Source organism: Paramormyrops kingsleyae, chromosome 8 (assembly GCF_048594095.1).
Source record: "Paramormyrops kingsleyae isolate MSU_618 chromosome 8, PKINGS_0.4, whole genome shotgun sequence".
Taxonomy (NCBI): Eukaryota; Metazoa; Chordata; class Actinopteri; order Osteoglossiformes; family Mormyridae; genus Paramormyrops; species Paramormyrops kingsleyae.
The window spans coordinates 21158699-21173927 of NC_132804.1; the positions used below are offsets into that span (position 1 = coordinate 21158699).

At 41.9% G+C, this 15229-nt stretch overlaps 1 protein-coding gene across 1 annotated transcript; it reads left to right on the plus strand.

Moving 5' to 3' along the window:
• Positions 1–1101: 1101 nt before the first annotated feature.
• pigu (phosphatidylinositol glycan anchor biosynthesis, class U) lies at positions 1102–10300 on the plus strand. The gene is made up of 12 exons (XM_023795256.2): positions 1102–1266; positions 1846–1910; positions 2058–2117; positions 2266–2328; positions 2661–2770; positions 3059–3159; positions 3259–3356; positions 4049–4203; positions 4500–4643; positions 4943–5067; positions 5724–5866; positions 8284–10300. Exons 1-12 carry the CDS (start codon positions 1137–1139, stop codon positions 8395–8397), a joined length of 1308 nt encoding a protein of 435 aa, XP_023651024.1. The 5' UTR covers positions 1102–1136; the 3' UTR covers positions 8398–10300.
• The last annotated feature ends 4929 nt before the right edge of the window (positions 10301–15229 follow it).

The following is a 15229-nucleotide window of genomic DNA, read 5'->3' on the forward strand; positions in this document are numbered from 1 at the left end:
TAATATTAACTGCCTTACCTGAATATTCCTATAAACCTAAATTATATATATATATAGACACAGCGTACATACTTGTAAAACTTTACCTAAATATATATACAATGAATCAAACATTTTAAAATATGTTATATGCAGAACAAAATGAAGCGGGACGTTATTTAGGAATTCTAAAATAACTTCAGACATCTGAAAAAAGATCTCTTGTCTGTTTCAAGATACATTTGAAATATTATATATACCTCAGTTATTTCCAGATCATTTTAAATATTCACGACCTTGAAATTATTCATAGATTCCTATAATTTATTAATTTACAGGTATTTAATTTTAAAAGGAGCACAGTAAGATGTTGTGACAAGTGGGTATTATCGGTGTACTTTAAAATCCGACAAAAAAGCGGCTGTTTAATTGATTTATTATCCGGAGCTGAACATCCAGTTCAGGGCTACCCAGCAGCGAATTCCTAAATATCATACTTATATCTATGGATAATAAATACAGTGAGCGGCACAGCGGGGCTAACGGTAAGAAGCGCCACAAAGTCAGGAAGCAATTCGGACACAGCCACTGTAACATTAAAATAGAATCAAACCAACCCAGAGATTAGGTCTGCTTTACGACACCAAAGCAGTGAAGTCCCGCTTTGTGGAACACTGCCCAATTAAGCTAAAGTTATACCAATCAGCACGGGGTTTCCGGTCCCTAACATAAAGATATCTTAAACTAATTTAAATATAGCTTGATTTTTTTACAGACATCATTAAAGGGTTTTTTAAATGATAAGAAATAGACATAACACCAAATATTTAAAGAGATATCTACCATTATAACACATATTATAACACAAACATCACTGCAAACATTAAATCCCACTGAAACTGATAACTTGACCCGTGCCGAAATTAATATTGTAAACAGGTAATGGCAATATCACTTTCTCTGCTCCTCTTCAATTCATTCAAGAGAATCACAACACGCCCACCGTCGACGCCGCTTCTTACAATTGTTTATGGTACTTGTAGTTTGATTGGGTTTCCGGTTTCGTTGCCCTGTGTATAATAGTTGTTCCAGAAGAACTTCAGTTTCCATAATGCTTAAGAAGGCATGGTGTGGAAGACGTCTTCCTCCCGGTGAAGATGGCGGCTCCCTTAACTCTCGTTTTGATTATAGCTGTGACTATTAGGGCTATACTCTTTAGATCAAGTCTAGCGGAGCTTTTAATCGAGAGAGTGGAAGTAGTATCTCCATTAAATGCATGGAAACGAGGTTAGTCAGACGTTTCTACTTTTTAATTTCTTTTTTCGATGGGCATGTGCACCTGACTTGCAACCCGTGCTGTCTGAATTAAACTAGTATATAGATATTTTCATCACTTTTTGTTAACTGGTTCACTTTTTTGATAATTTATGATTAGAATTTTGGTAGATCACTTGCATAGCTTCATTTTTTACAGCACATAAAATATTGTACATCGACAGGTTAGCTAGCATATTTTAGCCGTGGCTAATGAGGAAGTTAAAACCATGTCAGCTACTTTATGTAAGATTTTTCTATCATAAAATGCATTTTGAAGGTCTGCTTAAGCAGTTTATCAGTCGTTGATGGTAATATTTAAAAGACCATATTATTTTCCTTCATAAGTTGGGGATGGAAACACTTAAATAATTAGTGATAGCATGAATGGTTTATACATCGTTAATGTTAGCTGTCAGAATGTGGAGAGCGTCGTGAACAAATGGTTTGTTGGTGCTTTAGCATGTTGAAGTCAAGTGATAATTAAGCCTAGCGTGGGTACTGTGTTAGCAACATGTACTGACAGGTGCATTCTGTCATTTTTGCCTTCAGTTGTGGAGGGCCTGGCTCTGCTCGACCTGGGAGTGTCCCCGTATTCTGGAGACGTCTTCCATGAAGTGAGCTCCCCTTTCTTGCATGTAACCGTTAAAATACCGCTGGTGCATAATTTGTTTCTGAGTACTTAAAAAAATAACTTGTTTTATTAAATGGTCCTTATAAATGACACTACTGATATAATGGTATTTTCTCCCTCTTCACTTTAGACTCCTCTTATTATATACCTTTTTCACTTTGTCATCGATTATGCGGATATTGTGTTTATGGTGAGTTAATGACTCCTGATATTTTATAACCTTGTCATTATGTCACAAATGTCAGACATGCATGGCTTTTTTCCCTTCCTCTGTGCTTGGTGTGAAGAATCATCAAGTCTGTCAGGGTGCTAAAGGTATTCTGTGTGTCACTCTGTAGGTAGCAGATGGAATCACAGCTGTGGCGCTTTACCTGGCCGTACAGGACTACAACAAAAATGTGGTGAGTGTGTAAGCATGTGCATATGGACCTGAACACCCCCCTCCCCCACCACACACACACACACACACACACCACTAAGTATTCCTGAGTTGGATAAGGTTAATACTGAAACTTTTCCCCTACATGCACAAGTCAAAACTTCATTCTTCATTCTGCCTGAACGATGCATTTTACTGTGTTTATTAAGAATGAAAAATCTTAAAGGCAAAAAAAACAACTTTAAGCACATTGTGTGAAGGTTGCTGATTCAGGTCCTAGGAGGGACTCCACAGTGTAAATGCCTTTTATTCTCTCAGGAAAAATATTGATTTTATATTTCATTTTTGACATAGTTCAGGAAGCAGAAATACGCTCTCGAAGGTGACCGCTATCCTGCCGACTGCCTGGAGCTTATTAGGAGCCCGAAAGAAATGTACTACATTCCGCTGAAGGTGGCGCTGTTGTGAGTAGCTCTCATGCCTGCCTTTTGCACATATAGAGTGTTTTTGGAACTCAGCATGCTCATATGTCTATATCCAAAATGTTAACTTAGCTCAGGCAGATGAATAATAATTCCAAGAAGGCTGTTCTGTAATATTTTGATGCTACTTTATGCATCTGTGAGTAAAACTGCCTTGAAATTCCTTGTTAGTCATTTTTCAGAAGATAGTGGCATGACTTTTTAGGTAGTGTTTTGGCCTTGCGCTGTGATTGGGTGCTTTTGTCACATGTCTTCCTTTTGGTCTTTTAGCTACCTGCTGAACCCTTTCACAATATTCTCATGTGTGGCCAAGTCGACCTGTGGGCTCAACAACGCCATCGTTGCGCTCTTTATCCTAAGCACGATAAAAGGTACAAAGTCGTTGCCGTGTTGAGATGAGGTGGCAGGGGCCAAACTCTGGGGTCAAACCCTGGTGTTGCCTCTTCCTCATATTTCCCATCCTTTTGAAGGAAGCGCCTTGCTGAGTGCCATTTTCCTGGCTGTGGCCACATACCAGTCCATCTACCCCCTGACTCTCTTTGTCCCGGCACTGCTCTACCAGCTGCAGGTTAGTCCCCTCAGCTCCCCTTCTTTCCTCAGATAGGGTGGGGGTTGCCAGTCCTGCCAGAACAGGTGACACAGGCGGCTGGCGGACTTTGTGATGGAAATGTTTGTAGCAAACTTCCTACTGGGATCTTTTTTGTGCCTTTGTGGCAGGCATTTGCTCTAAAGCAACTCCATGTGTTATAATAGGGGGTGTAAACTACCGCATTTGCTTCAGGGTTGGTTGAAGGTAGCCATGGCAGAAATGAGGCATTGAAAATGGTGGTCTGTAGCTCAACAGGTTAGTGATGCGTTTCAAAGTCCAGAAGGTCATGGGTTTCAATCTTGTGGCTGGTAAAGTAATTATATCATAATTGGAGCCTTGAACAAGACCCCATGGATGCTGGACACTGCCTGACCTTGAGCTCTGACTCCAGATCTCATCTCTTTGTACATGTGTGTCTGTCTCTCTCATGGAGAGTCTGATTTGTCAAAGCTATTCAATGAATGAAGTACCTTTGAAAAGTGGGTGGGATTATTGTTCATGTCCACTCTCCTCTGGATTAAACAGGTTGTGATCTACAGTGCAGCCCTTCCCGCCGCCTGTGTCAAAGCCTTATTTCTCCCATCTTAGGAAACACCGCTTGTGCCTGTCTATGTCTCGCTAAGATGGTGCTGTTTTGCTGAGATGCCGCCTGTCCTGCGATTCTGTTTCAGAGGCTCTACATCCCCGTCAGCCTGTACCGGACGAGCTTCTGGCTGTTCACCTTGCAGTATGCCTCCATGTACCTGGGCAGTCTGTGCGTCATCGTGTGCCTCTCCTTCTTCCTGCTTAACACCTGGGATTTCATCCCCTCTGTTTATGGATTCATGTGAGTCCCCCCCCCCCCCCCCCCCAGAGATCTGATAACACTGTTTGTTTGTTTTTTTAATGGGTCAGAGTAATAATTTGACATCTGGAGCACTGTTCTTGTAAAACAAAGGTCAAATCACAGATTGCACACACAACTTGTAACTCCTATACAATAAGTTGCTTTGGATAAAAGTGTCAGATAAATGAGTTAAATGTAATGAGTGTATATGTCAGGTCTTTCTGTCTCTGAGGATGTTTGCTGCCCCCCGCTTCCATCCTCCTGGTTCTGACTCTTTAAAAACTCCACATCTTCAGCCTCTCTGTCCCAGACCTCACACCCAACATTGGCCTCTTCTGGTACTTCTTTGCCGAGATGTTCGAGCACTTCCGCCTCTTCTTCATCTGCGTCTTCCAGATCAACGTGTTTTTCTACACCATACCGCTGTCCGTCAAGCTAAAGTGAGTGCCTCTAGCGCCGCCCTAGTGCTGCATATTCTTGGTGTAATAATTACATTTAAAAACAAGTTGAGCAAAGCAAAATATAGCTGTCGCTATATAATTTTTTTTAGAAGTTATTAAATATTGACAGACCTTATCCAGAAGGTGTTTGGTTTTATTTAGAGTGGACAGTATTGTCTCTCTAATTTTATACAGTTTGCCAGTCATTGTGGATGCCACACATTCGTGAGAGTACGAGCTTTTTAACGCACCATAGAGGTAGTTTAATGTTTTCCTTTGTGCTTGTTTCCATTTCTCAGGGAGCATCCCGTCTTTCTCATGTTCATGCAAATCGCCATCATCTCCATATTCAAATCATACCCCACCGTAGGGGACATCAGCCTCTACATGGCCTTCCTGCCCGTCTGGAACCACTTGTATCGATGTGAGTAGCCGGCTCGCCCGCGACTGTATTATTCCTAGTCCCTCAGGGGCTGATGAGCTTCATGGCTTTTATGGCCGCAGCTGCATCTCTGCGTTTATGAAAAAGTAAAATGTGTTCCCTTGCCTCGACTCCTTTGATTCGTTTGTTCAGGAGGTATTTTCTTAAAGGTGAATAAACTATTCAGGAGTATCGAGTGGCTGGTACATTGGCCTCACACCTATAGAGTCGGGGGTACAAATACTGGAGTTTGCATGCCCTCCTTGTGTTTGCATGGGTTTCTTCTGGATATTCTAGTTGCCTCCCATAGTCCAAAAACACAGTTTGGCAAGCATGTGCATTTCTGTGTACGTCAACATGCTCCCCTGCCTTGTGCCCTTGACGTTCTGGGTTGAACTCCAGGCTGACTGACTCTATACTGGACACCCCATAATGAGAAGGATTGCCTAATTAAGTCACACCTATTGCTGATACAGGTATAATAATTAATCCCACAGTCATTCAGTCTCCTGCATTACCAGCTGAATGGTTGGTTGTACAGAAGAGGTTACATACTTTTGGCCACAGAGTGTATAAGAAGTAATAAAATATTCTGAATTGCATCAAATGAGTAGTTTTTGAATTAGATGGTTTATTAAACAAGTTCCCTCTCTCCCCAGTCCTAAGGAACATCTTCCTGGTGGCCTGCGTGATGCTTGCCTGTTCTGCTCTGTTCCCTGTCCTGTGGCACCTCTGGATCTATGCTGGAAGCGCCAACTCAAACTTCTACTACGCCATTACGCTGCTCTTCAACGTAGGACAGGTGGGGGAGATAGAGGGCACGGGAAAGGGCGAGGTCACGCCGTGCTGTAACAATGGTCAGTGTGGTGTCCCTTCCCATAATGCCGGGCAGAACTAGCTCTGCTCTAAGCATTCCAACAGGATGTTATGCAACAATTGTGGAGGACTCCATAGATGTAGGGTACGTCCAAAATTGCATACTTGTTTGCCATGTAGTAGGCGAAATGTAGTATGCGAAGTCTCCGAATCCTCGGTATGGATGAGACAATAGGTGAAGGGTACCCAGATGACATAATACATTCTGTGAAATTCTCAAGTGTGCAAACGATAGATGCTCTACTATCCCACAAGGCCACTGGGCCTACAAATGGGGATGAACGTCGCTTGCTCAGAAATTTTTGTCAAGATGTCAGAGGAAATTTAAGTAGAAAACAAAACCCAGTTACATAAGCTGACATTTTTCTAATTATTTTTTTGAGTTTTTAATTTTCACAGGAGTCCGTTACGTCATTAGTAAACATCCAAGTCAGATAACATTGAATATGGTGATTACAATATGTCTGAGTGCACACGCGCTGTTCATTCATACATACAGTACGTATTACATTAACATTACTTTGAGTGTGTGATTTCATTGGCACCCACAGCCTTGGTCTGCCTTATGGTATAACAGAAACACTCAAATGATCTGTTTAGAAACAAGTACAAATCCTTGAGTATCAGCAATGTCTAAAAACCAGAAATTAAGCTGTTTGACCTAAATGAGCATGAATACAGTATAAAGTGCTGTATTCATAATGGGGTTCAGCTCTATTTCCTGTGTGTGGAAGGACTTTCAAAACCTTGTTAGTTTTTAATCTATCCCTGAATCCAGTGTAGTAAACTTTAAACGGTTGTGTAAAATGGAAGACTCGAGATGTCTATAATGGCTATGGCAGTGAGGCGTGCCACCAACGCACCCCCCCCCCCCCTTTTTTTTTTTTTTTTTTGTCTGTAAGCAGCTGGTCACTATCGTGAGCGTTTGGATTGGCTGTCGTCAGTCACTGGATACATCCATGTTACACTGACTCGCGTGTGTGAAGATGAGCTTTCATTCATCAGTGGGGGGGGGGGGGGTGTTACAGGGATATGGTCTAAAGGCTTGTATCAGGGCTCCTGTGTCTGTTGTAAACAACTTAAATTAGGATGAATGTGACTGGCTGTGTCTAAACCAGGGGTCATCAGGATGCCCCCTAGGACCACATGAGTCGCCCACGGACCTGTACTAAAAATAGCACAACTCACCAGTGCGCAGCGTCTAAAATGTAATTTTATGCTGTTGCTATTCTTCTTTAATCACATTTGCGTTTATATAGATTTGAAAATGACAATATCTAAAAAAAAAAATTAAAAACCATTTAAAACGTTTATTATACATGAAGTTTAGATAAGTTTAGGAAGGTGTTTCAAACTGGTAGCCCTGCATATGGCTCAGTACCCGTGAAGTAGCTCTGAGTTTCACAAAGGTTGGTGACCCCTGGTCTAAATGAATGAATGTTACATTTTATATAGCACTTTTCAGGACACGCAAAGCGTTTTACAGAAGCAACGGGGAGCCACTTCAACCACCATCACTGTGTAGCCCTCACCTGGATGGTGCAACAGCAGTCATTCTGCACCAGTACGGTCACCACACAGTAGCTAAGGTGGTGAAGGGGCTGGAGAGAATTCACCAATTACATATAGGGGATGATTAGTAGGCTTGATTTGATAGGGCCACAGTGAGCAGTTTTAGCCAGGACATCAGGGTACCCCCATCACTGCACTGGGGCATTGGGATCCACACAGACCACAGGATGGGCTCCCCCTGCTGGCCACACCAACACCTTCAGCAGCAACCAGCTTTCCTAGTTGGTTCCTAGTCTGATATTCAAGCACTGGTCAGGCCCAAACCTGCTCAACTTCAGCTGGATTACCTGGTCTGAAGCACAGGTGCTATGGCTGCTGGCTAAAATCCCCAAGCTTTCCTGTCCCACCATCTGGCAGAGTGAGGACCAGGGTTATTGTCTTTATTGAAAAATAAAACTATAAGAAAACCTTTTCATAAACTGAAATAAAATGAAACTTAAAAAAAAATTAAAAAATAAAAGAGAACCATTAAAAATAACTAAAATGTTTTGCACATTTTGACAACATTAGTACATAATGTGCGCTGTTTTTAAGATTCTCTAATAAAAATCAGGCACGTAAAATAGTTATGCAATAAGTCTCAGCATAGAAATAAAATATATGGAAACTAAATAGAAATATCTTTAAACACTAATTCCCAGTAAAACAGCACTGAAAATGAAACTGAAACCAAACTGGATTTCAAATAAAATTTGAAATTTGCTGAGAATTATTAGCTAAAAATGAAAAAATGAAAGCTATAATAAGATTACGGGCTGTCGTCCCTCACAGATCCTGCTGGTGTCAGACTACTTCTACGCCTTTCTGCGGCGGGAGCATCACCTGACGCACGGGCTCTACCTGAAGAGGAAGGACGGCAGCGAGGCCACGCTGGTGCTGAAGTAGGCTGCAGCAACATGGACTGTGACAAGATCTTAGCCGGCTGGGTCCGAGTCCACCTCTGGATTTTCCTTTGTTTTTTTTCCCCTCCTCTCTTTAATTTTGAATTTCATGATGCTCTAAGGACCTGCCCTCACACCAAAACTGCCCCCTCTATTCTAGATCGGACTGCAGGGATCTCAACACCTGTAGTGTAGCTTGATTAACATGCTGCTGCTGCTATCTGTCGGGATGTTTTGTGAGGGCTGGTCCTCCCAGTCTAAGTCTGCATTTTGTGTGTTTGAGTGTGGACTGGTTTTGTTTCCCCATTGCAAAAAAAAAAAAAAGTGTTCTGTGGAATGTTGCTGCAGATCTGGCTTTACCCACTAGATGGCAGCAGGCTAATGTGCTGGTCGAAGGAACTATTATGCAATTATGCGTTTCCCATCGGTGCAATGGGACTAGCAAAGATCCGTTTAGCCTGAATTGTGAACCTCCATTTCTGACCTACAGGTGGTTTCAAGCGTTGGGTAATGAGATCTTTGCTGCCTATAACATTTTTCATTTTTTAATTTTACTAAATCATTGTACACGATTATTATACGTCTTCATAGGTTGTGTGTCTGTCTGTTTGTGTGTGTGTGTGTGTGTGTGTGTGTGTGTATGTATGTGTATATATATATAATATCCTATTACTAATGTGGCTGTCACTAATCTCCTTCAAGATGCTGTGCAGAATGGGACTTTTTATAAACACTTTAATGTATGGTATTAAAAAGGGGGGTGGTTGCTTTTCCCTGGTCTATGTTGAGACTTGGTCTCCTGGTTCCCCCCGCCCCCCATTTCACCCATTTGTCCTTCCTCAGGGAGTACAACCAACGAACTGTCTGTAGTACTTCATGGTGTTTAGCTGCCAGGGAGTCCCCCACCCACGAAGCATGACACTACAGATGAGCACTGTGCCCTGACACCGTCTCCTGAGACACGGACGAGTTCTGAGATCGGCAACATTCACTTAGACGTCTCTCATTCTCATTCAGTTTCTTTTTTTTTTTTTTGCTATTAATTGGTTGGTGGCACTACGTTGACTAAAATACTAAAATTACTTAAGCAGCTACCGCTGAATGGCCTGGATTGTTCCCCTCGTCAGTCTCCGATGCCCCCCCCAACGCTATGGGGGCTGTATAAAAGAATGTCACTCGTGAGCCTTTGTTTCGATGTCCCGTGATGCATCACGGCTCGTCCAGGTCTGCGCCCATTCGGCAGCCTGGTGATTGATTTCCTGCAGATTCGCTGTCCTGTCCTGCCGCTCTACTCTTGTTTAGACCACAGCTACACAGAGACGGCTCAGGCTGCCAGAAATATCAGGTACCTGGTGTTGAAAATTTACAGAGAACAATATATAAATAAATTATGCTTGGCAATTGTTATTGCTCTCTTCAGATCACCTGCACCCAACTGTTTTGTAGAAGGAAACATTTAGATACCACAAGATATACACTGTTCACGTAGTAGTGCGTTGTGTTTTTTTTGTATTATTTTTAAATGCCTGGAACAGTGAATATGTATACAGGTGTGTCATTTTATCTTTTAATGAAAAGCAAGTATTGTAAAGCTGGCCTTGTGAAATAATATGTATCTGACAAGACACACCCAGTGTTGACCGCAGTTTCCCTGGATGTAGGATGTAGTCACAGCAAAACTAGTATTTATCAGAGATGCCCCCCCCCCCCGTTTCCACTCATTAACACGTAATTTTATGCGGGTTTTTTTTTTATATATATAAAAAAATACACATACACACACACACACACACACACAGATTTCACTTTATTTTAGCCAGGAAGGGGTGGGCCAGTAAATGGAGATGGTGGAAAAGTCCAAACACTGGGTTTTAACGTTATTTATTAATAAAAAGAAATACAATGCACCCTGTGTGTCAATTTTTTTAGCATTTTATATATAAAAAATTGCAGTTTAATTATGATCACTGAAAAGTCCGGCAGAGGCACAAATCAATGACCGTTGGTTTTAATTTCACACATGAATATTTAATAATAGGTAATACATTAGGAATTTTGTTAATTTTGAATGAAGGATAAATGTCAGTGTTTTCTGACTGGATGCCTTTTAGTCCCTCTTTGCTCCAGCGCTCACGCAAAAAAATACCAGACATTCGGGGGAATTCATCTAACTGTCTGAAGTCGTTTAAAAAGTAATGTTTACTGGCCCAAGCTACCTGGTGGATAGAGAGAGGTGCATTGTGTAGGTGACTATCATTTTCTCCAGTCTGAATGTGATCCGCATATGAATCAACTTTCAAACTGGCCCTAGGCGGACAAACCTGGCCTTTCTGGGTGGTGAGAAAACTATGAAAGTGGAATTTCAGTGTCACAGGGTTTTCACGCAATCTCGGCCAAGACCACAGAGATTATAAGAGGATACTGGAGAATATCTATTTGTTTTACAGCATGTTGAAAATGACCAGTGTTTTTACGTAGAGTTTCCTCTGGCGACTAATGAGATGAATTGCTGATGCTAAAATGTCCACGGTGAATTTTAAAAACATATATCTAGAGTTGTTACGATTACTTGAATAAACTTTATTTTATAAAGGCAATTATTTGAGATTTGCCTTCTCGATTACTCGATAATTTGGAGAATGGTAGATAGAGCATGGTGGATGAGGGTCCACACAAAGAGCGGAAGCGACTTTCAGGTTTGGGGGTGACTATGCAGCCATGGGTAATTATAAGGTATGTGCCCTTCAGCCTCTCGGAGAAGCTTTGTCATTACTATGCTTTAGAGGGGCACTATTATGCTTTTCCAGTTTAGCACTTTCCTTTATATACAGCTCTGGAAAAAATTAAGAGACCACAGCAACATTTTTAGATTCACTCATTTCTCAATATATGGGTATGCTTCTCTGTAAAATATCTTTTTTTTTGTTAACTCCAACCTGGCTCTTCTCTGTTCTTGTCACTGATGAAGGGCTGCTTCCTTGCTTTATGGGACTTCAGTCCTGCTTCTAGGAGCCCGTTGTGAACTTATCCTAGCAGTGCACCTCACACCACTTACTGTTTCCCATTCTTTTTGAAGGTCACTAGAGGTCATCCTCCGATTCATGACGCACTGTTGGACAAGTTGACAGTCATCTCTGGCATTAGAAAGTTGCTTTCGGCCTTTACCTGGCTGGTTTTTTGTTGTTCCCAGTGTCTCCTTGCTTTACCTTGTTCTTGTGTACTGTCATCTTAGAGATTTTAAGCCTGGAAGCACTTTGCCACTCAGTGTAACCTTCTGCCAGCAGGACCAGGATTAAACCAGGATTTAAAAATGCAGATTCTTAAAAAATATGGAGTGATCTCTTAATTTTGTCCAGAGCTGTAGCTTTATGAGTATGTAAACGGTACACACAAAAGGGAGTTACCACAGAAACTACTCTCCCCAGTCTGCCTGAAATGGAGAATTGGAATTCCAGCCCTTACTTCCGTGACATGGTGAGGTCACCTCGTAACCCAATTCTTATTGGCCACCTACCTGCAATGATCTGTCTGCAGACTGCAAGATAGGGGCAGAGTGTGTTGGGCAAGCTGACCAATTAGAGCATACTGAGCTCAACATGATTTTACATAATACACAGTATAGTATATAATAACCATTTCATATAATTTTTTAAGAATGTTTTTTGTGTATTGAGTAGGGCTGAACTTTTGGCCTACCAGAACAGACACAAAGCAGTGCTGACAAATCACTTTCTTCTGCTAAAAGTCATCTCTGTGTGGAGTTTGCGTGCTCGCCCTGTGTGTGTGTGTGTGTGTGGAGTTTGCGTGCTCGCCCTGTGTGTGTGTGTGTATGTGTGTGTGTGTGTGCATGTGGACTTTGCGTCCTCGCCTGTGTGTGTGTGTGTGTGTGTGTGTGTGTGGACTTTGCGTGCTCGTCCTGTGTGTGTGTGTGTGTGGACTTTGCGTGCTCGTCCTGTGTGTGTGTGTGTGTGTGGAGTTTGCGTGCTCGTCCTGTGTGTGTGTATGTGTGGAGTTTGCGTGCTCGCCCTGTGTGTGCGTGTGTGTGTATTTGGAGTTTGCGTGCTCGCCCTGTGTGTGCGTGGCTTTTCGGTGGATCCTACGGTTTCCTCCCATTGTCCAAAAACTTGCAACTTACAGTTTTGTACAATTGTTTTCAGACTTGTCTCAATACATTGTCCCCCTTTTCAAAACATGCATCATTTCAGTAGACTATGTGAACTAAACTGTATGTATTTTTACATTGCTTTGACATTCTATCACCACAACTTGATCAGAGGACCTTAGAACACGGCCAGCTGAATCGAGGTGTACCAGGTCCGTTATCCACTGCGGGGCGTGGCCATCTAAGGCTCTGAATGTAAAAGTTTATTCAGTTTTTTTATTTGCAGCTTTGTTGCCATCCATACAAAAACAGTCCTGTTATACCCCTGAGTGTTCAGACGCCCATGACGGAAATGTATGTATTTTTAGATCCTCCAGGTTGTACGATGTGTGACACGGCAGCTTTATGAGAGAGAGAGCATGTGCTATATTATAGTTTACTGCTGGGTGAAATTTGAAGTGATTTGGTGGTTGATGTGCATTTTGCACCAAAGGTTAATTAATGTGCTCAGGTGTGTTCTGTGAAGCACGCTGTGTGATGAGTTTTGATAAAGTGGATATGGTATTGAGACAATTAAGTGTGAAAATAAGTGTAAAGGGGCATTTAAATTGACTGCATGTGGGAGTGAGAGGGAGCTCACCCTGTGATGGCCCGGAACCCCCCGTTTTAAATAAAATATTGTTTATGTTATATATACTCGATTAATCGTCAAATTCATTTGTAGATTACTCAATTATTAATATAATTGATAGTGACAGCCCTAAAATATTATTTTAACTATAAACTACGGCTATAAAGGGTAAACTCTAAATTATATTCATAATATTTAAAACTGTATGTCAGTTCTACACAAAAATATGAAAAGTTCACTTTGTTCTTGCAAAACAATGAGCAATGTGCTGTATCTTCCAACAAAGCAAGAACCTATTAAGACTACAAAGAGCAGAAGTGCAGCATTAAGAACATTCAGGGAACATACAGTGGCTTCTGGCATTATATCCATTTAAAAAAACCTATATTTTATAGTTTTAATCAGCCATTGGTTATGAACATGTGATGTTCATATTGCCGCAATAAGAAGCTGAACATTGGCCAACTGTATTAGCCAGTGGGTCACATTAAGATCCCAGCCATAACCACACCCTGTGAGTCAGAACAGGAAGACGCTCATTTTACATTTCAAGTGAGAAAAAAAATACTTCTGTCATCCCAATTCCGAGAAACATCAGGAATTACAGTAATTAAACTAACTGGCACAAGTCATCCGCACTCAGCTAACGTTTCTCGGATTTTTTTATTTATTTTTTTTACAGAGTTGTTTCAAAATACCTGTTTTGCACAACATCCCACAGAACCAGGCACGGTAATTCTAAAACAAGTTGTTGAAACACTATATAGGCACGACTATAAGTTATTTTCATGATGCTTCACACTGTGAACTTTCAGTGGCAAAGATGGATGGATGGATGGATGGATAATCATTACTAGTCATGTATATAAATCATACTAGCATGGTTGCTCAACGGTTAGCACCATAGCCTCATAGTTGCAGGACTGTGGGTTAGATTGCTGTCTCAGGCACTGTGTGCATAGACTTTGCTTGTTTTGCTGAATGTGCCTCCTGCAGTCCTATGTTTTAGGTAAATTGGTGTCTCTAAGTTGCCCAAAGTGCTCTGCAATGGACTGGCATTCCATTCGTCCATCCTGCCTCGTGCCTTTTACTTCCAGTGATCTGTTCACTGAATGCAGTACACAGATCCCTGCATGGGGCTGAAATGTCAAACTGAGACCTGCCTGGGCCCATGGCATTCTGACCAGTGACCAGACCCAGCCTGGGCCCGAGTACTAACAGATACCAGCGTTAACGACGTGATGCACAGACTCAAACACAAAAACGCACACATACTGTAATACACACACATCTGTGCTTTCTTATGCGCAAATAAGATATTTAACTATCAACAGACTCAAGTGATCTTTCCTGTTTCCACCTGTTACGGTTGTCCGCCCACAAATCACAACAAATACAAAATAAGATGTGAAGCTACAATGACCCCAGCCTGAAACCAACCGATGCAGGACAAAATCTTCTGACTTGCAGACCTATACCTGTACAGTAGGGAAAATGGAAGGACATTAGCATTACACATTCTGGGTAGCAACATGGTGAGACATCAAAACCCAAAGATTATTGAAAATCACCTAGTTCTGCATTTCATGATGTTTTTGAGCAAAATCGGGACTAAACAAAGAGATGAACACCATGCACATGCTTCCGTTTAGCTGCTGAGAGACTGTTCATCAGCAGGCCTCTGAGTTCACTCTGTCTGCCGCACAACTGTCCCTGTTATTGCCATAGCTCTGGCTGGGAAGGCTTTGCCAGCTGTCGCATTCCCAGAAAGCCAGGCTACGGAAAAACCAGGAAGTGCAGCTGTGCTAAAGCTCATGCAGCGCTAACACCCTGCAGCCGTGCTGTTGGAGATGCGGTGTTCTACTCAGATGCACTGCCCATTTAAGATCACATTATGACCGGTAAAATTCATACAGATTCTGAGATGTTGCTACAGAGCGGCAAGGGACTCACCACAACAATCTAGAGGGGAGTTTAAGTGATGATTTCTGGTACGAGAGATCTCTAGCCTTCAGCCACCATGTAACCAGGTTAATGAAAGAGGGAAAGGTCAGGTCCAGAAAGTACAAATCCAGACCAAGATTTTGTTTCAGCCAGCCAATT

Coding starts and splice junctions, on each gene's coding strand:
- pigu (XM_023795256.2), top strand. CDS start 1,137: ATGGCGGCTCCCTTAACTCTCGTTTTGATTATAGCTGTGACTATTAGG. Junction 2,771..3,058: donor CCGCTGAAGGTGGCGCTGTT/GTGAGTAGCTCT, acceptor TTGGTCTTTTAG/CTACCTGCTGAACCCTTTCA. Junction 3,357..4,048: donor CACTGCTCTACCAGCTGCAG/GTTAGTCCCCTC, acceptor ATTCTGTTTCAG/AGGCTCTACATCCCCGTCAG.